Genomic DNA, 20,807 nt, shown 5'->3' on the forward strand with positions numbered 1-20,807 from the left:
GGGAAATGTGCTAATTTAGTGCAAACTTGTCGGGGTTTGGAGCATGAGTTTTCAAGTTTTCAAGTTCAGCATGTCTTTCAGGAGGGTAATAGACCCGGTTGATTTTTTTATCAAATGAAGCTTTGAAATATCAATGTGGTGTGAATGAGCTGACTGTGCCTCCAGCTGATGTTCTTCAATTGTTACTTTCGGACACCATAGGAGTCTCTTGGTCATGACTGGTGGCTAGTTAGAGTCCTATTTTTTCTGTTTTTGGGTTATTCCCTCCTTTTGTATCTAAAAAATAAATAAAAAAAATTCAGGCCTAAAGGAACCAGAATATAAAATATATTCTAATAAACCAGTCATCTAAATATGATTCTTACTAATGAATATAATTTCTATTGATGTAGATTGGTGAGAACCCCTAACTTAAGATTTTAGTTTTTTTACTCCTCGTATATGATTCGAAATTATACAAGTTGCTGTTATTATTATTAATACTCATTTATAAATTTACCACACAAGCACAATTTCTTAGCCTCGTAAGAAGATTTATTAAGAAAAGGCTTGATGAGCACATCTAACCCCAACTTCGGCTTAATTTTTAAACTTATCTTGTACTTAAAAAAAGGTAACAAATTGGGATATGAATTGCTCATTGTGTTTCAATTTTATCCAAAATCAAAATGGCACGTGTCTTAGACGAACTAGCGTGCAGACGTGGAGCATCATCATCACTTGCTGAGTTGTGTTAAAAACAAAAACACATCGTTTTACTTGGTTCATACGTTGTCGTTTCTAAAGCAAAGGATAAAAGACAAAAAACGCATTGTTTTACTTATTCCAGCAGCCGTCACTTCGAAAGAAAGAAAACAGAAAAAGAAATAATTAAAATATACTTTGAGCATTCACACTACTATCATACCCCCAGCATGACAAGAAAAAATCCTGATTCGTACTGCCAAAGGGTTTTTCTTTTTAAATTAAAAAAGAAAAAAAAAAAAACCTAATCTCATTTCCATGCTTCCCAGCACCAAATTAGGGGGTAGTCGAATCTTAACAAGGCATCATACTAACTTTTAACAGAATAACCAAGCACAAAAACACACAAGCCAGACACGACGCAGCAGAATTCCCCTGTACAGAAGTTTGGAACCTCCTACTTAAGGACATACTAGACATTTAAAAACTAGCCCCACAAAAACCCAAAATAATAGACACAGCATTTACAAATTTCCCACTCATTTTGACATGATCCAACCGCACATTTGGAGATACCACGAGCCAAGTCACCATGCATCAGAACTCAACTCAGACCAAGTATAATTAGTACTTCCAACACTACCTTCCGCAGACAGGAAAGGATTAGTAGCCTAGCCCGCTTGATAACACTTTGTTATCCGACGGGCAAGTCCTAAAACCGAAAGTAAGGAGAATGTACCGGTATGCAAGCCTGATTATGAACACAAGCGACAAACTATAGCTGCAAGCAAGAGCAACAAGTCTACAGCTTCTGCTCAGATCTTGTCCTTCTTCTATTATCCTTAGCAACCTTCTCACTGTTGTCAGATTTGACAGCATCAGAATCTTCCACTATCAGATCACCTGTTTCCAATGCATCTTTATGAATCTGGCAAAGACAAGAAAGCATAAATTTCTAGGCCATCAAATGGGAAATTAATAGCATGCCATAAACAAGCTTTATGGATAATGGACCAACCATTAATTAAATACATATATCATATATTAGCCAATTTAAGGATTTTTTTGAACCAACCATAACAATTATACATAAAATAATTAAGATTACAAAACCTCACTGAAAGACATCCTCATATCAAACTTGAAATACTAAAGCCAGAACATAGATAATATTGCACACCAAGTGACTCATCTTTCCAGAAAGGCCAATTAACAGTAAAATTACCACATTGAACATCTTAAAGAAAACATGGAGAACAGAAATTTAAAAAATTAATAGAGTAAACTAATTAAATTATCAATTGCCAGTGGAACAACGTTACTAATAGATATTCAACCTCCCTCATAAATAATGGGAACTTAACATTCTAATGGAAGATGGTAGATAAGAAGATTACAAAAACTATGAAAATGACAGCCATTTGCTCAACTGGTCAGACAGATTGATAATAATTTGTAAAGAGTTCTAAATCCATTTTTTCTTCTTTGTAATCTGGAAATAAAGGAAGTCCCTTAAAATTGAAACTTGATGTCGATTTTCCGGTAAATTCATTAATTAAGTTTAAGAAATAAGCAATTTCTGTTGAAAATGATTTTCTATCTGTTTTTGGTTCAAATTCTATATAATTACTAATAAGAAGAATAAGATGAATTTTATTTATCCGAACCATCTCCGTGGAATTTTAAGTCAGACCACAAACTCTTTGATTAAGTCATCTCGGCAGTAAGCCAACAACAGTAGCACAGGACCTCAGTATATAGCAAAGACACCAGCTGAATATTAGACTGGCACAAAATGTACAAATAATATGATCCAGACATCCTCCAACGTTTATAGCTGCCTAGAGTAAACACAAAATACAGAAATATCTCCAATTTAACATATTCACTTCGGTCTAATTGAGATATAATTGGAGGCATACAAAATAAAATCTCACATGACAGCTAATTTATATAATAAAAAAAAAAAAAGGAAAGAGCGCAGTTTACACCTGCACATCAATCCTTAGCTCCATATCAGCATATGAGCAAGAGCTTATTCATGATGTTGTAAGCAAAAGAAACGCAGTTTATAGAGATATAATGTTCATATAAGCTTATGTTAGAACCAGCCTATCATCAGGACATAAAGTCAGAATCAAACCACACAAGAAAGCAGTAAGTGTGAACAAGGCTTGCACCTTAATGCTGTATATTCACATGCAATAACAAAATGCTAGAAACCATTCAACAATTACCTGTTGTTGCTCGGTAACACGTCCATCATTTCCCAATTGGTCTTTCAACATTTCCGGTGCTTCCAAGCCACATGGCTGCAAGCTATGATCTACATATCCCTGGTTTGCATGACCATTTGTTCCACCATCTTGAACAGCACTATGATCACATGTTGCTTCAGGAATCAACTGTTGCTCTACCTTTTCTTGATTTGGGAAATTGTCTATATGAGCTATCTCACAAGTCACTTCTGAAATTTTAATGATTCTCTCTGCAACTTGTACATGATTTTCAGAATCTTCTTCAGTTAAATGTTGAGCCTTTGGTGCATTTTCCTGGTTTGAAGTTACACTGACAACATATAATTAATTAAACTGTTTCCAACAAATAGCATGATCAACCACATGGATCGATACTAACAAATATCTGAGGAAACATTCATTTTCCAGAACAAGAATTGTACCTGTGGTTGTTAGCATCTGGGGACAAAATTACAGCAGCATCTTCTTGTTGCTTCCTCCTCTTATTGTTCTGCCTTTGCTCTGGCCATGGATCAGCAGAGCCATCCAGACGAGAGTTCTTAACTCTCCGTTTCCTTCCAGGCTTGAGCACTTGTTCAGAAAATCCATTAGAAGAATCTAGTTTTCCAGCAGATATCAAGCTTGCATTTTCATGGTTTGATATTAAAGACTCTTCTTCACTCTTCAATAAAGGCTTTTCAGGTGAACCTTTGAATATCAGTTCAGTGCAACGCTTGATCCAAGAGAAACGAGCAGACCCAGGCGATGGACTAACATCCAGTTTTTGCATAGATGGAGAATCAAGAACATCTCCGCTGTTACCATTCTCTACTCTTTTGTATGAAATCTTATCAGCATTTTTAACAGTGGACTCCTGCCTCAAATCTCTTATTGCAGATATTTTCTTCTGGCTAGACTCCATGTTGGACTGTTGCATCTTAGCCAATTCCATGTTATCCAACATAAGCTTCAAATCTTCCAACTTTTTCAGGTGTTCAATCTGAGCGCAAACCTCCTCTCTTTCTGCATGCAATAGTTCCCTCTGTTTTTCTAATTTCTGAGTTTGACCCTTAAGTTCCTCAATGGATTTATTCAGCACAGCCCATTCTATATCTCTTCGATCACGATCCAAATTTATCTCCATCCTCTCGGAGTCGAGCTTCTTCATTTCTAAAGCAGCCTGTTCCAACTCTTTGGCTGCTTTCTCCCTAAGAGAGCTAATATGTTCAAGCTCATTTTTCTTTTCTAGCTCAAAGGCTTTCTCTTGGTCCCTTAAATAACATTCTATCTCTTCACGCCTCTTCTCAATACTGTTCTCCAGCTCTCTCTTCTGCATCTCAATGCCCAATAGGAAGTCGGCATGCTCCTTTTGAATTTTGTTGAACCACTCAGAACGCTCTTGCACCATCTTGTTCATGAACTCCTCTCGCTCATGGTTTAGTAACTCAACATCATGCTTATGCTGTTCTCGAATTGTTTCCTTCTCTACTCTTAGGCTATCTCGCCCATCTTTAAGTAGCCTGCAGACAGATTGTCTCTCTTCAGCTACACGCTCAGCTTCTATCCGCAGTTCCTCTCTTTTTTCATCAATCAGCTCCCACTCAGCTTCAAATTTTGCCTTCTCAACTTTCAATCTATCTTCTTCGGCCATAAGTTCCACCTTTTGGGCCCTAAGCATATCAACCTCTTCTTTAAGTTTTGTCTCCAAAACAGCAAGCTCATTTGTTTCATTTTTCATAGTTTCCAGTTTCTCTTTCGCACAATCAACTTGCTTCTTTTCATTCTCTAAACTGTTCAAAGACTTCTCTATGTCTAACTTCATTTTGTTAATTTCATTTTTTTGTTGATCAAGAAGGGCTCTCCTCAATTCATTCTCCTTTTCAGCAGCATTAAGGCATCTTTCCTTCTCATCAAGAAAATTCACTTTTTCTGTCACATCCTTCTCCAAATCAGCCAACACTCTTGACTTCACCTCTAAGTCATGTTCCTTTTCATTCAATAATTCCTCTCGTTGACTAAGATCCACCTCCCTCAATTCCCAAGCTCGTCTCTTAGCCTCAATTTCATCTTCTGCCAGTTTGCGGTTCATCTCCAACTCAGCTTCAAACTCTAACTTCCTTGTTCTTAGAAGAGTCTCATGATTGGCAATAACTTTCTGAATCTCGACCTGCATTGTCCATTCAAAACTTCAAATCAGTAAAAGGTACATGCATAGAATGGTAAGTTCATAGTTTATCATTCCACCAAAACAGGATATTAAGATAGAATAACTCACAGATTCCTTGCTTGCCAATTTTTCTTGCATAATAAGCAGATCTTGTTCTCTCTTGTTTAGCAGAGCTTCCCTCTCAACAACTGCCTATATGGACCAAAAAGATGACATGGAAGAATAAATCTTTCAAACATTAGGAATAACTTAATAGGTCAACATCTCACACTGACTTCAAGACTAATGCGAATATTGACCTGTTCTCTTTGAGACAAGGAAGCGACTGTCACCCCCAACTTGGATTTCTCGTCATTCAAGGCTCTAAGTTCCTCCTGAACACTTCCTTTTGAGGCCTCTAACTCCTTTTCCAGACAATCTAACTCTTGAGACTTGCTAGCAATGTAATCCTCCCTCTGATTCAGCAAAGCTTGTCCATCAAGTACTCTTTCATGTTCCTGTTGCAGAAGTTTTCTTCTCTCGCTCAAGGTTTGCCTCTCGAGATCAATCTCTTTCTCTTTTGCATCACAACTAAGATATGGAGGGGACAAAAGTTAATTATAGCAAATGAAACACCTAGCAAACAGAAGCAGCCTTTTGAAAGGTTTCCCATATTATATTACAGATTATGCATAACGAAGTGATTGAAGAACTGCAGAGATGTTGGTGCACACATGCAAATGTGTACCATCATTGAAGAAGACATTAGGATTCAGAAAGCTATCAAAAAATTCAACCTCAGCGCGTAACTTTTCCTCGATCAGCTAAATAAAATAAGCCAAGGAACAGAAGCACACTAAAGATCATCATGTTGAGGGACAAAAATGCAGCTAGATGCAATAATATCAGTTCATAATTGCTCCACTAAAATTTCAATAGAAGATAAAGTTATTAGAATACAGTACATACTCAGCTCTGAAAGTGCTGATACGCCTGCTAAGATCATCTTCCCGAGCTTGAGCTTCCTGGAGCTTTCTTTCTGCAGCTCGGCGATACTGGGTAGCTTCTGCTTGTAAAGCTTCTGCAGCATGCAGTTTTGCTTCAGCATCTGTGTACTTTTTCTGAGCATCTTCCACCATACTGTGTGCTTCAGCCACTTTGCAATCAGCTGCAACCTTAATTTCAGCAGATTCAGCACGCATCTCATGTAAGGCCTTCTCGATCTGTAAATATCCATCAGCAAACAAAATTAGGTGGATAACAAGCGCAGCACGAAAAGGAAGAATCAAAGGAAAAACTTACACTTGCTATACACTCTTTCTCAACTCCCAAAGCCTTCTTCAAGCTCTCTTCTCTTTTCCTTGCTTCAGCTAAAGCAGACAAGTGGGCAGCTTGATCACGCTTATGCTTCAGTTCAGTTGTTTCAGCAGATGTTTTGATTTGCTCACAGTTTGAAGCCAACTCTTTTCTTTCCAATATGAGAAGACCCATGTGGTGTTGAAGATCATAGATCTGAATGAAGTTTCATTGTTCAGAGGTACAGTTAAGCAAGAAATCATTGCTGAATTTATCTTGTATTTCATCAACATGAAGCATGTAGTCTAATAAAGAAGCCTAATAGAAAAAGGAACATAATGCACGCATCCATCAAGCCATTAGCCACAGGTTTACAGAAGATTAAATTACAACAAGACTTATATCCAATCTGAAATCAAACAAGTGTTTAGCATAGTGGCTGAAATTTAGTATAACTAATTAACTAGCCACAAGAGCATTACCTCCAACCTGATCATTTATCTTTAAACTTTTTATAACTCTCGACAAAAGAGAGACGATACGGCCTTGAGTCAGACGCAAATATCCAGGATAAAATTATAAACCATGAGCATAATAAATTAAAGCGAAATCTATAGTTGAACAATTATGAAAAACAATGCCCCTATAAATGCACCTCTCAAGCAGTGAATTTTTGCAGAAATGAACAATGATCAGCAAGTAAGCCATTAGATGCTATAGTCACAACCACAAACTAAAAAAACCAGAAAATAGAAAAAAAAGAAAGACCTCACTTATTACTATAAGAAACTAGGAACAAGTTCAAATCTCTTCTACATTTGAAACTAATACGACACTAGATTTTATACCTCGAAAACAGAAGACTATACTCAAAGTTGAAATTATATACCAGCATAACTATATTTCCTAATCAAATACGGCACATGAAATCATTAAAATGCAGATACAATGTATTTTATCCTTACTTGGATATTTTGTCATAATTAACTACATTTTTCAACATATTCAATAAATTCTTACATTTTTCACTTTGGTACACCATAATAGACCACTAGCCTAATGTAAATCAATTACACTGCAAAGTTTTAAGGCCTTGTTTGGGATAAATCATGTGCAAGAATTGAATTGTTGCAAAATCATGCCAATTTTGGCTTTTTTCTTTGGAAATGCCTTTTTTTAAGTTGAAAGAATTGAATTCTAGCAACTATAAACTTTCCAAACAAGAGAATTAATTCAATATAACAAATTAGCTCAAATATTCAGAAAACCAAACACAAACTTAAAATTAATGCCACACGACTAGCACTAATAACTCTTTACACTAAAGATTGTTTCTTTCTAAATCTTTTGACTTAAAATATATATATATATATATATATATATATATATATATATATATATATATATATATATATATTTCTAATCTTTAACTTCGACATTCATAATTAAAGAAAAGACCAAAAATGATAAAGGAAAAATAGAAAATAGAAAATATAAAGGAAGTTGAGAAATAAAAACAAACAAACCTCGGATTCAAGTTTAACGATATATGAAATAAGAGCAACCTTATCTCTTCTTTTAATAGATTCTTCATCAAAACCAGCCTCTTTAAGCCGCTTCCAAATTGTCTCGTCACTAAGAGGTGTCTTCCAAACCCTAGCTCCTGGCGTTATTGATAGACCCCTAACACTACCTGGAGTAATCGGGCTCGCCATTTTAAAACCCTAAAATTAAACGATCTACCACTCTTTTTTTTCCAGTATTTCTCGCGCTTTCACTCACTTTATCCCTCTGTCTGTATTTTCTTCTTTTTTCTTTCAAGAAAGGGAAGAGTAGAGAGAGAGAGTGACTGAGAAACAGACCTGGCGTTGAATAGTACTTCTCTTTTTTGTGTTGCTTTTACTGAGAGAGAGGAAATAGTGGAGACTCGAGTAGGCGAGTTGTGGAATCTTGTAAAGGAAGAACGCTAGCCGACGTCGTTTCTTTGAATTTGGTAGGCGGGGTTTATTTTTAGCGGCATAAGCTTCGATCAAAAAAGTTAAAATAATTTTAGGTTGTAGCGGATAATCCAGGCAAGAATTACATATTATTTAAATTAAACTTTTATGACAAAAAAAGAAAAGAAAAAGGAAATGATTTTACATCATTATTTTTATTTTTTCGTTTTATTTATATAGAAATAAATTTAATTTAGCTTTTAACTTTTTTTGTCAAGACTCAATTTATATTGAAAAAATTTCATGCATATTCAATTTTTCAAAAACAAGTTTAATAAGATAAATATATTAAAAAGCTATTATATTCAATTCCAATTTTGAGCAAAAAATTAGGGATAAATTTGGTTAAGGTAGATAGTAAAAATAAAAATAAAATATAATATAAATAATTTATATTATATATTTGTGTTAGTTTAGCATAGAATAAGAATTAAATTCATTGAACATTAGAGCAATAATAAATTTAAATATAGTTAAAAATAATATTTAACTTATAATTATTATATACAATAAATATATAAAATTAATATTTATACAAATGATAAATATTAATTCATTTTTTTAATTATTTATAATTAATTTAAGTTTATTTTCATAAAAGTATACTTTTCATTTTTTAAGGAGGAGGAAAATACATGAGTGATTTTCATGGATAAAAATAATATTATTGCTTCTAAAATAGTTTTCGATAACCTAAACAATAGTAAATGAGGATCGCACATTTTTATTTTTCTTTTTATTATATTTTCAACCTTAATTTTATTTCTTAAAATGAACTGCAAATGAAACTTCGATATTGGAATTTGACTTTCAACTTAATTTATATATATATATATATATATATTAACTTCCGAATTCTGAAATTTGTTTGATATGTATCTTTAATTTTTAACACATAGAATTTAAGTTTATGTATAATTTTATAGTTTTTACATTAATTTATTGATTAATAAATTACGTTCATAATTAAACACGTACTCTAATATTAGAAAATAGGATATCAATTATATTTTAATATTATATTAATTAATAAATAATTTTCTAATAAGATATAATTCTATCCTAAAAATAATAGCACGTTAATTATATTCTAATATTATATTAACTAATAAATAGTTTTCTAATCATATAATAATATTAAGGCTATCTTAAAAATAGCATATCAATTATATTTTAATATTATATTAACTAATAAATTAATTTCATAATTAGATAATAATTCTAATATAAAAATATATATTTTAAAATTATATTTCTAATATTATATTTAATAATAAATTAAATTTTTAATTATAAAATAAATTTTAATTTTAAAAATAGTAATATTAATTTTATTTGATATGCAATAATTTTTATATTATTACATCAATAAAATTTAAAAATTTTAAAAATTAAAAATATTTAAAAATAGTTAGTTTATTATTATTTTTAAAATTTTATAAAATAATATTAAATATTAAAAATTATAATAAATTATATATATTAACTTGATTTTATAATTAAGCAATATAACACACGGCTAAAGAAATTAAAAAAAAAATTCACCATAGTCAATTTCTACACATCACAATAAAAGTGAGTTTATTTTTTATTCGAATGGTGAAATAAGATAATTCTAACTTGCATAATAATTAGTTATTCAATTATTACGTTTTAATTCGATAGTGATGTATTTAATACAGGGTATTGAGATATCGAGTTTAGTATTTTCTTTTAATTTTAGTAATTTATATTTTATTAATATTTTTTTGTGAAAATTTATAAAGATTCTTCTGAGATTTGATATAACCTGCTCTTATATCTCTTATTTTTTGACAATATATATTTTTGTTTTCCGTGCTAACTATTGTCTATTTAGATATTAGTATTTAGTGACGTTTACTCAAAAGGGCTATAAAATTTGCTCAATTTTACATTATTATTATTGTTTTTTAAAATAAAAAAATTTATTTTTTTATATAGAAGAAAATAAAGTGCTGCAATTTTATCCTAATTTAAGTGAAAAATATTTTTATTTTATTCTAAAATAAATTTTAGTTTAATATAGACTCACATATGGATAAAAATGTCATTCTAAATTAGTAAAATTTGACACCTAAGTATTTTAACCAACTTAAAATTTATTAAATTAACATACTAATACCAGAAGCACTATTACGGTTAACAACATACAAAACAAAAAATAAAAATATATATTTAAAAATTAGAAAACATAAGTGCAAATTATATTGAACCTTATAAAGCATTTGTAATTATCTATTTTATTTTGGCGTTTTTCACTAGTATTGAATTAAAGAAAAGAAATGAACAGTTTTTCTTTTTAAAAAATAAATTAGTTACTCTCCTCTTAATCCATTTCCAAAAAGACATAAGGAAAAAGTCATAACCAATTCTAATAGTAAATATTTAATAAGAAAACTTGGTTTTTAAATTTCTTCGATTATATTACCTTATAAGTTGCGATGAGCCCGATTCAGCATTGCAGGTATTTTGCTTCAGTTTTCTGGAAATTGCTCATGATGTAATCCGAATAAATTGTAGCCAAATGTAAATATTTAACTTGTTCCTATGGAGTATTTGGGCATCGAACTTGATTAAGTTGCACTTAAAATCAAATTTGTAATGTTCTATAGCATACCCAAAACCGATTACAACATGGAGAAGCACTCCTTATTATCAAGTTACAACCGTGAATGATAGAAAACCTAATGGTTGTTGGTCCAGAATTGTTCCTGAAGATAGTTTACTACAATCTTATCCACTTGGAATGCCTTGGTGAGAACGTCAGGATTAATAGATGGATTAGATCCGAACACTGCATTTGCAATGGTAATAACTCCTGGATTTTGGCTGCTTAATCCAGCAAAAGCAACCGCATTAGTATGTCCAATGTTGAACTGAAAGTGAATCAGACCAACTGGAAATACAAAAACGTCTCCTGGCTTTAGAGTTTTTGTGATTAGCCGATTTGGGTTTGATGTCACAAATCCTACATAAAGAGTGCCTTCAACAACTACTAGGATTTCTGTGGCACGAGGGTGAATGTGGGGTGGGTTAAGACCTCCATACGCTGCATAATCAATCCGAGCTAAGGATATACCAAGAGTGTTAAGTCCTGGTATTCTCTCCACAGAGTTACATTAGATCCCACTTTATTTGATACGTCTCCAGGAACGTTAAGACCTGAAAAAGAAAAATCATTTGCTGCTGCAAGCTTTGGATCCTTGCAGAATTTTCCATTCACGAACACTGTGTACAAGAATAACAAAGTTAAGAATCAAGAAAAAGAAAAGAAATGGGAAGAATTCAACATAAATTTGTTGTTCGAACAACTAAGCAGCAAGCCTTAGCATCAGAGTGCAGGCTTTAAAACTGGAAAGTCTCAAGTTCGAATAACTTTTGTCAGAATCCATCTAATAGTAAAAGTAAAACTACAATGGACTGTCGTTTAAACACAAATTAACGAAAGGAAGGATTGAACATACCAGCATCCTTAGAATCCTTAATGGCAACGCAAAAGTCTTGAAGAGGACTAGGGTCATAGGCAGAGGCAAATGGAGAAGCCAAAGCCAAAAGGGCAAAAGCAACGAGGAAATGAGCTCCTTTCATCGTAATTAATTAGGCTGTAAATAATATATAGCAAAAGTGATGATCTTGAAGTGTGTTAGAAGTAAGGGATAAGATATATATGATATCTTGCATGAAGAAAAGCTGTATTTATAGATGAAAGTAATTGAACAAGTCTTTGTTATCTCTCTACTTAGTATTGATTGCTTCTCTATGTATATTTTTTTTAGTTAATTAATTTCATGGGCAAAACATTCTGCAACTACTATATGCAATTCTTTCTTTATCTTCCAATACAAATTTTGGAACTGGTCATTCTTTTCTTTATTTTTCTTTTCAATTCTTTTATGTGTTTCTTTCTTTGTCTAGAGTAAAAGAATTCAATCTAATTAATAAAGAGACCCTCAATGGTTGATAGTTTCAACCATTGATCTTCAAATTCAACTTCTTAATCCACATGTTCAGAATTTAATTAAGCACCTAGATTGCTTAAAATACATGTAGTAGCTAGGGTTGCAGTGTTTTTCATTGATTAAATTTGTAAAGAAAATCCTTCATATATGAATATATATATATCTGTCAAGTGTGGGACCTCTTTAATTAACTGCCCTATCACTCACGTTCCCCATGAAAAATTTAAGATCATATGCTGCTTGGCATTTAGCAATTACAGAGAGAACCCTTTTCCTAGTTACGTTTTTTAAAGAAATTGCCTGGAAAACATCTGCTAACGATACACTATCTTTGCCAAAATCAATTTAGAACCTTTGCATGGAATAACATAAATATGCAAGAGAATCTCCTTCTGTTAACCGATTCTTTGCGAGTTTCATCCTCCAACAAGTAAACAGATAACCATGAAGGTAACCATTCTACATCTTCAGAGCCCATCTCACTTCATTCGTTTAATCTGTCCTTAAACAAGAATTCTAAAGTCTAAATCATATCCCACATGTGCACCATCAGATGCGTCATTGACTATTTCTCAAAGACAAAATCAAGTCATCGCATAAGAAAAATTAGAATATATATATATTGAGATAGTTAGCTGCATATACAAAGTGCAAAACTTGAGGTTGCAGACAAGCTAATGCATTCTATTTCTTTTCTTTTTTTCTAAAGAAAAACCAATGTTGACTGTACTCGAGTTCTTCCAAAATATGTCGTTACTTGTAGCTTTTAAATTAATCCGAGTAAGTGCCAATTGCGGGACATCTTTCTTATTATTATTATTTCTGCTTTCTGAAATTTACTTTTGAAAAATAATAATTATATAAAAAATCAAAAGCAACGGCAAACTAGCTCTAATTCAATCATGGTCTTAATTTCAAAGTTGAATTATCATCTTACAGAGTTTTTATAATGTTGTAAAATACAAGATAAAACATTTAAAATCCGAATATATCTTTGCATTATAATACCAGTAATCTTTTTGCCATATGTTGTGGCTGTATACATACAAGATATACCTAAGTAATTAGCTTGATTGTGGAGACTATAAATTAACCAAAGAATTGGAAAGCAGGAAGAATGAATAAGGACTAGTTCCAAAGGCAGATCGTGTTCGTGTAAGGAAGATAAACATATAAATTAAATATGTATTGTAGAGTAAAGAATGTTTCTTCAGTGGGAACAGGAAAGAAAAAGAAGAGACCAGTTCAATGACTTCCATCTATAAATACAGTTGCTCCCCATGCAAGATTTCCCACAACTCACCAACAGCTGAAGCACACTTCCAGACTAATATTATATTACAACATGAAAGGAGCTCATCTCTTTATAGCTTTCCTCATTCTGGCTTTGTCTTCCTCGTTTGCCTTGGCCTTTGATCCTAGCCCTCTTCAAGACTTTTGTGTTGCCATCAATGACCCTAAGGATGGCGGTATGTTCCTTCTTCCTTTCTTTTCCTTTTTTCCCTTCAATGTATTGAATTGTGGGTACTATTCTATTGTATGAAGTATAATAGATTTATTCTTTGCATGCAGAATTCGTGAATGGGAAATTGTGCAAGGACCCAAAGCTTGCAACAGCAAATGATTTCTCATTTTCAGGTCTCAACGTTCCTAGAGACACATCAAATCCAGTTGGATCCAATGTAACTCTGTTAAATGCTGACAGAATACCAGGACTCAACACTCTCGGAATATCCTTAGCTCGTATAGATTATGCACCGTATGGACTAAATCCACCTCACACTCATCCTCGTGCCACTGAGATCCTGGTGGTCCTTGAAGGCACCCTCTATGTTGGCTTCGTCACATCAAACCCCAACCGCCTTATCACAAAAACATTGAAACCGGGAGATGTTTTTGTGTTTCCAATTGGTATGATTCACTTCCAATTCAACACTGGAAACACTAATGCGGTTGCTTTTGCTGGATTGAGCAGCCAAAATCCAGGAGCTATCACAATTGCAAATGCAGTATTCGGATCCAATCCACCCATTAACGCTGATGTTCTGACCAAGGCGTTCCAAGTTGACAAGAATGTGGTGAAGTATCTTCAGCAACAATTCTGGACCAACAACCATTAAACAATAAACGTACATAGAAATACAATAACAATGTGATTGATAATATTTTTATCAACTTCACATACTGCTTTGATCATTGTACCATGGTGTTGTAACAAAATAAGAGGCGTTTTCATGCCTCAACTTTCATTTCCATTAAATTATAATATTGCAGTTTGTTAAGCGATCCAAATCTCTAGTATATGAAATGACAAAATAGACGCTCATTTGGGAATGAATAATTCTGGAAATACACCGGAGATGAGAAATTCTGTCGTGTCAACATGAAAGTAGAGACCACATAATTCTCATAAATGTAAAGTTGTGAAAACTCTTCAACACTTTTTCTTCAATACATTGTCCATCCTGTTTAATGACCAAAGCTTTGTTACTTTCAACTTCCAAGCTGAATCGGGTTGTATTGATCCTCACCTTGAGGCTTGCCTCACTATTCTTTCATCTGTGCCTCACCTATATGCAAACATCCAAGCATGAAGTTTCCAAGCTCTAAATGTACCTCGAATCAACTTTGACTCAACATCAATATTTCATAAACAATTTCCAGCGATCTCAAAAATTCTTAACTTTCTTAGATTTGTCCAATCCAGTTTCCCTAAGAGACTATACAAATGACCAAATGATACACCTTTGGTGGTTATTATAATCAGAACCTCACCCATGCCGCAGAAGGATTCTCTTATCCTGTTCTCTGCAGATAACAGTTAAAGAAACAGCCGTATTGTTGTATTTTATATACCTGCAGCTGATTCTAATTTTTCGCTGCCAAAAAAAGAACAGAACAATACAGTAGTTTTCCTTTTTATGTCAATGTTTAGACACCTGAAAAGTTGAACCCAAGTGTCCAACATCCTTGTTTAGGTTATTCCAGAGGGTAAGCCAGCAAGAAGGCTTACAGTTATCTACAGGCAAAGATCCACTAGAGCAGTGACAGCAGTCCATCACCTCTACATGTCAAAAGTTGCTCTTTTTTTCTGATTATGATCATTTATCCATCCTTCAATCAGCTTCACCTCAGTTGCCCTCTGCTCTACCAGCCAATCAGGATCCTCAGGTGTTGAAGGACGCAAGTCTATATGATGAGCCCCTGATACATAGTAAATAGAAGGTCTGTCAGCAATATATACTCGCCATAGTTTAATTGCTAAAATATGGTCCCACATTTCACTTAAAAAGATATCAACTTAACTAAGCATTAAACATAATCTTGTTGGGATACCCAATAAAAGATCGTATCAACTCAAGCATCACTTGGATTCACTTTTTGCAGTTGTTGAGTATCACATCGCACAGAATTATGACTAAATTCCACAAATCCAATGGCTTATGACAAATTAAGCAGACAGGGTTTAGCCTTAGAACAGTCTCAATCAAGTCACAAGTACCGCTAAAAACTCAAAAGAAAATTGGACTATTTGAGGATATAGCTTATAAACCTTGCAAGAAATTGACACGGTATAAATACAGAAAATGATAGAAGGAAATGAAATTATGATAGCTAGCCATCAGTAGGCTAACGTCAAGTATATACCCTATAGAAATATAATTCAAATTGCTTCTGTTTTTCATTTCAATTTTTTTTGTTTAATAAAAAAAAAATCAAATAGTTTGTCGTTTTTTGTTTTATCAGTAGATGGAATATAAAGATAAGTCAAGCAAGGGTTTATTATTTTTTCTCTAGAAATGTCGAAATTTTTATGATTAGTACCTTATAAATAATTCTAACTGGATATGAACAATAATAATTTGAGCTCAAACGATTTGCAGAGAAACCTACCCTCTCTAACCCATTCGCCTTTAATAATGAAGAACAAAATCAATAAACTCAAAAACTAAACTAATAAGAAAATTAATGTTGAAACATCTACTGGGCTAGCTGACTGTCAATGGTTAGACCAGACAATTCACATTTATTCAATAAACTATTCTCTAGTAATCCATATGTCTTCACCAGGGTTTAGACAAAATTATATCAACAGGCCCTTGTAAAGGATAAGTACCACACAGGGAATTACATCTCATCTTATCCATCTAAGATTATAGCTCATTGACTAATATGGTAAGACAGTGTTTTTATGCTTATTGCATAATTAGAAAGGTTTCTCCATGAAACATTTTCCAGAAAGTGGCTGCAAATTTAAGGCATGGATTGCTTTCTCATGCTCAAAAGATTCAGCTAAAAGTTACCTTCTTCTGTAACAAGGGCAACAACTGTATCCGATATATTCTGCAGAACACTGCAAGAAATAACATCAACAGCTATAAGAACTTATTCTAAATCTATGACGAGTGTAGGGAACAAATTATGTATATACCTGCCACCACTCCAAGGATCCAGCAGACCGTTAGAAAAAATGATGTTACTTCCAAATTTTTCCAGGGAAGTCTTAATATCCTGCTCAATGAAAGGGAAGAAATCAGCATATATGTTGCATAAGAGAAGAAGACAATAACTATCCATCTACAAGAGACTCAACCATACCATTCCATCTCTGACTAAAATTACATCAAATGCATAAACAAAAAAACTAAAAAGAGATTATGAAATGAAACTAGGTAAACTACAATAAGAACCAGGTCTATTTGTTGCTCTTACTTGTCCACCAAATTCAGTCATTATCCATCTAGGCCTAGAAACAACCCTGAAATCATCCCAGCATTGTTTTTCGAAAGAAGTGTAATTAAAATCATAAGTCGGGAACATGCTTTCATACTTGCTGCTGGCCATCGGCATCACCATCTCTGTACAAGCCTAAAGAATTGAAAATAGACAACAGAGTAGAGAAGCTATGGGTAAATACCAATAGAAGCTTATCCAAATTGGAGAGTAGGGAGACGTGAAGAGAAAACAAACTAAAAGCACAGCCAAGCACTTCTGAACCTGCCAGTTCCAACCATCCAAGCCATGGGGATCATCATCCAGCTCAAAGCAGTCAACATTCCCAGTATAATTATAATAGACGCTTACACCTTCAAAAACACGCTCCAGAATGCTAGTCCCATCAGGACAACCATCAATCCTTTTGCAAACCTAAAGAAGAGAAATATACATATGATCGTACAGATTTATAATAAAAGAAACAACTCATAAGAATATACAGGAATGTCTATAAAAGCTCTTGGAAATATATATAAAGAATAGCAAAAACTCATGAAGAAAGAGGTTAAATATAATCAATAAATTAAAATATCGGGAGCACCATGCCAATACCAGAACACCAGTTCCTGAAATCTAAGATATGTAAACATGGGTAGACAATATGAGACAGTTTAGAAGTGGAAAAATAGAAAGTAACCTCTCTTATTGGATGTCCAGGAAGTGGCATCATAAATTCAGCAGGATAAGGGTAATCCACCATTGCTAAATAACTATAAGCCGATTCCAACCAGTCGGCAAGCTCATCCGTGCTATTCAAATCGCTGTCAAATAATTTCAAACTCGACTAATCACTTGAGGCACGAGTACGCAACTAGAACCAATGTAATCACTTTTAACTTACCTACACATATGAAAGGTTCTGCTTAATTTCACCAAACCATTCTCTTTCAAACCCTCAGACGCTATTGCATTCCATGACTCTTTTATAGTATTAAAACACCTACTACTTTCACGCTGCAAAAAATAAATAAATAAATAACTCCTTTCTCTTTAAAAAGAAAAAGATAATCAATAGTCTATAATAATCAAACTAACCTTAAAATCATTAGAAACTATATCATAAAATATTTCATGCGGCACAACATTCTCAAATTGGAGAATCGGAGCTGATGCAGCAAGTGCCCCAATCGCTATATGTGGATACTTAAGTCTCATCCATGCTGCTAACACTGTTAATCAGAGTAACAATAATCATTTTTCTCGATTAACATTCACTAACTATCATCTCAATTACGTAAACTAAATGACCTGACAATTTTGATTCACTTACTCCCACCATAGGATCCACCAAATAACACAACTGGACAATCCTCAGCCGTTAGGTTCCTTTTCAGATCAGTTATCAGCACCGCAAAATCCGCCAGCGCTTGCTCCGCTGTTAAATATGATAATGTAGAAGCATTCTTGTACGCTTCATCTCTACTCCCGTACGGTATCGACTCGCCGTAGTACCGGTGCTGCAAGAAAGTAACTATTTTCCTTGTAATATTTTAGGGGAAACGAATAGAAAGCGGAAAATTTTATTTGAGAAACACGATATTGACCTCAGGGAAAACGACCATGGCGCCGAAACGAGGCGCGATTTCCCAAACAAATCCTGTATTTTCGGCGAACCATACTATATCGCCTTCATTGCCACAGTAGAGGAAGATAGGGGCTAGTTTATCGGGACCCGACCAGTTGTCGGAGTTAATGAGGTACCGCTGCGGGAATTTCGGGAGGTTTGAGAAGCTGAAGTGGTCGAGTCGTTGGTAAAAGTATCGTGTTTCATATCGGTATTGTTGATAATTATGATGATGATGAGGAGGAGGAGGAGGAGGAGGTTTGATTTTGTGTGAGAATTTCCCGAGGAAACGTGGGGGCCTATGAAAATTGGATGGCTGAGATGCGAGTGATGGTGAGGATGTCGTGGTGATGATGGTGAGGAGGAGGAGGAAGGCGTGAGAAAGTAGAAGATTAGGGAGAGTAGGGGCTGCCATTTTAGCGGAGGTTCTCAGTTCTTTCAGTTTCTATCCTAGTGGCAAGTCGTTGAAAATTGAACAGAAGGTGGGGGGTTCAAATGGTTGCTAGTGTAGGATTGAGCAGTGGACTTGACCATTTATTTCTTTTTGGTAAAAGGTAAAAAGAAACTCCTAAACTATTTGTTGATGAACATTTAGACCTCTATTCAACAAATTAATTCAATTTTACCCTTTATCTTTTACAAAAATCCAAATAGGTCCAAAACTTAACAAGACTGTATTTTCTATCAACTAGGCGGGGGACCTATTTTTCTGATAGGAGCCAATTTAGCCACCTTTTAATTTTTATAGTACGTTTTAGCTCATAAAAGTTATTCATATCGAGTTATTATTGTAATTAAACGAAATATTGCATCATTATAAGTGGAGCATCTTTTGCTATTAAAAAGATATGCTCGTACTAACATTATAGAAAAATTAATCACACAACTAGTTGACAGAAAATTCAGTCCTGTTAACAAATGGATTTATTTATATCTTTTATAAAACATAAACAGTGAATTTGAGTGATAATAAGAGCTTAATTATCAATCTCCAATTATTTCAGAAATTTTTTGGTATTTTTAGTATTTTTTTTTTCTTTTTTCACAAAGTAAAGGCGTTTACTAAAAAAAAGTGTAAACTTTAACACAACCATTAATAGAATAGAATTGAAGAGAAATACACATGTTTGCGAGGAAAAGCATAGGGATAAAAGGAAAAGATAAAATAAGTAAAATAATTGGGGTATTTTCCGTTAGTTTCCCATAAAAATAAGGCAAGATAGAGGAAAATGAAAAATCTAAAGTTGTCCTCAAAATAAATGAAATCTTTTTTTATTCCTTAATTAAAAATACTATTATCTTAAAAATTGGAAAAATTATATATTTATTATTAATTTAATAAAATGATTGTTTAATATGCTTAATATGAAGCTTATGAAGCTAGGCTCGATTCGTTTGCACCCCTAGTCCTGATTGAATTATAAATAAATCTGAAACGAGTTTGAGATAGAATACTATGGAGTTTGTTGAACTCTTTTTCTTATTAAGAGCTTGATTTAATTATTTTAGTTTCTGATTTATATGAATATTTTATATTTGTGTATAATTTATTTATAATTATAAAATTTATAGCTACATATTTGATAAAATCAAGTTTGTTTAACGAGTTAAAATCGAGTTTGCTTAACGAGCTTGAAATCGAACTTGAAATCGAGCTGAGCCCGAACTTAACTCGTTTATATAAATATCAAGTTGAGCTCGAGTTCGACTCGTTTATATCTACTATCGAGCCAATTAGGAGCCGAGGTCGAGCATATCAAAATTATAATGAGTCAAACTCGAGCTCTAAAATATAAAAATTATCAAACTCAAACAGAGCTTGAGCTTAGTTGAATTTTTACGAGTTAAGCCTGAATATTGAAAAGCTCGGCTCGGCTCCTTTGCACCTGTACGTGGAGAGCCACTATCACAAAAGAAGCTGCTATATACCAATTAGGCTAAACTATATTGTATAGTTTTAAGTGTTATGGTCATGATATTTGGGTAGGATGAATTTGACTTGCGCATAAGAACCCATTAGGCTTTTGAAATGATAATTCTAAGGCCTAAATTAATAACATTAGTCATTTTTTTTATCTTATTCAGCTACTTTCATTCACTCCATCAACTCAAAGTCAAACCAGACTA

The 20,807-nt window shown here is 33.4% G+C and overlaps 3 protein-coding genes and 1 pseudogene across 6 annotated transcripts; 1 reads left to right on the forward strand and 3 right to left on the reverse strand.

Annotated features, from left to right (window-relative positions):
* Positions 1-867: 867 nt before the first annotated feature.
* On the reverse strand, positions 868-8,297 carry LOC8279912 (protein CROWDED NUCLEI 4). 2 transcript variants are annotated; one of them, XM_015726260.3, is made up of 8 exons: positions 7,890-8,294; positions 6,370-6,579; positions 6,037-6,290; positions 5,388-5,658; positions 5,197-5,280; positions 3,365-5,088; positions 2,922-3,252; positions 868-1,612 (listed from the first exon to the last, which is right to left on the reverse strand). In XM_015726260.3, exons 1-8 carry the CDS (start codon positions 8,076-8,078, stop codon positions 1,487-1,489), a joined length of 3,189 nt encoding a protein of 1,062 aa, XP_015581746.2. In that variant the 5' UTR covers positions 8,079-8,294; the 3' UTR covers positions 868-1,486. The 2 variants fall into 2 exon arrangements, with proteins under 2 accessions (XP_015581746.2, XP_048232560.1); XM_048376603.1 differs by lacking the exon at positions 868-1,612 and having other exon boundaries at positions 3,063-3,236; positions 7,890-8,297.
* A 2,668-nt stretch (positions 8,298-10,965) lies between these two features.
* On the reverse strand, positions 10,966-12,400 carry LOC8269791 (annotated as a pseudogene).
* A 1,209-nt stretch (positions 12,401-13,609) lies between these two features.
* Positions 13,610-14,626, forward strand: LOC8269789 (germin-like protein subfamily 1 member 13). Its single transcript, XM_015726261.3, has 2 exons — positions 13,610-13,809; positions 13,913-14,626. Exons 1-2 carry the CDS (start codon positions 13,686-13,688, stop codon positions 14,458-14,460), a joined length of 672 nt encoding a protein of 223 aa, XP_015581747.1. The 5' UTR covers positions 13,610-13,685; the 3' UTR covers positions 14,461-14,626.
* LOC8269788 (lysosomal Pro-X carboxypeptidase) lies at positions 14,550-19,192 on the reverse strand. 3 transcript variants are annotated; one of them, XR_007216620.1, is made up of 11 exons: positions 18,661-19,192; positions 18,387-18,573; positions 18,152-18,285; positions 17,958-18,070; positions 17,754-17,877; positions 17,312-17,488; positions 17,054-17,209; positions 16,773-16,852; positions 16,645-16,694; positions 15,354-15,544; positions 14,550-14,910 (listed from the first exon to the last, which is right to left on the reverse strand). XR_007216620.1 is itself a non-coding variant. In XM_048376604.1 (10 exons), exons 1-10 carry the CDS (start codon positions 19,093-19,095, stop codon positions 15,405-15,407), a joined length of 1,596 nt encoding a protein of 531 aa, XP_048232561.1. In that variant the 5' UTR covers positions 19,096-19,192; the 3' UTR covers positions 14,986-15,404. The 3 variants fall into 3 exon arrangements, 2 of the variants coding, with proteins under 2 accessions (XP_048232561.1, XP_048232562.1); XM_048376604.1 differs by lacking the exon at positions 14,550-14,910 and having other exon boundaries at positions 14,986-15,544; XM_048376605.1 differs by lacking the exon at positions 14,550-14,910 and having other exon boundaries at positions 14,986-15,544; positions 17,339-17,488; positions 18,661-19,191.
* Between the last annotated feature and the right edge of the window lie 1,615 nt (positions 19,193-20,807).

This window comes from Ricinus communis, chromosome 7 (genome assembly GCF_019578655.1).
Source record: "Ricinus communis isolate WT05 ecotype wild-type chromosome 7, ASM1957865v1, whole genome shotgun sequence".
Classification (NCBI taxonomy): Eukaryota; Viridiplantae; Streptophyta; class Magnoliopsida; order Malpighiales; family Euphorbiaceae; genus Ricinus; species Ricinus communis.

What these genes read in the sequence shown, in the direction of transcription:
- LOC8279912 (XM_015726260.3), bottom strand. Translation starts at nt 8,078, where the DNA reads ATGGCGAGCCCGATTACTCCAGGTAGTGTTAGGGGTCTATCAATAACG. An exon ending in CCTTGTCTCAAAGAGAACAG is followed by an intron (nt 5,281 to 5,387) that starts GTCAATATTCGC and finishes TGGTCCATATAG; the next exon opens with GCAGTTGTTGAGAGGGAAGC. An exon ending in AATTGGCAAGCAAGGAATCT is followed by an intron (nt 5,089 to 5,196) that starts GTGAGTTATTCT and finishes TGGACAATGCAG; the next exon opens with GTCGAGATTCAGAAAGTTAT.
- LOC8269789 (XM_015726261.3), top strand. Translation starts at nt 13,686, where the DNA reads ATGAAAGGAGCTCATCTCTTTATAGCTTTCCTCATTCTGGCTTTGTCT. An exon ending in CAATGACCCTAAGGATGGCG is followed by an intron (nt 13,810 to 13,912) that starts GTATGTTCCTTC and finishes CTTTGCATGCAG; the next exon opens with AATTCGTGAATGGGAAATTG.
- LOC8269788 (XM_048376604.1), bottom strand. Translation starts at nt 19,095, where the DNA reads ATGGCAGCCCCTACTCTCCCTAATCTTCTACTTTCTCACGCCTTCCTC. An exon ending in GATCCTTGGAGTGGTGGCAG is followed by an intron (nt 16,695 to 16,772) that starts GTATATACATAA and finishes TATTTCTTGCAG; the next exon opens with TGTTCTGCAGAATATATCGG. An exon ending in TGCCCTTGTTACAGAAGAAG is followed by an intron (nt 15,545 to 16,644) that starts GTAACTTTTAGC and finishes ACTATGTATCAG; the next exon opens with GGGCTCATCATATAGACTTG.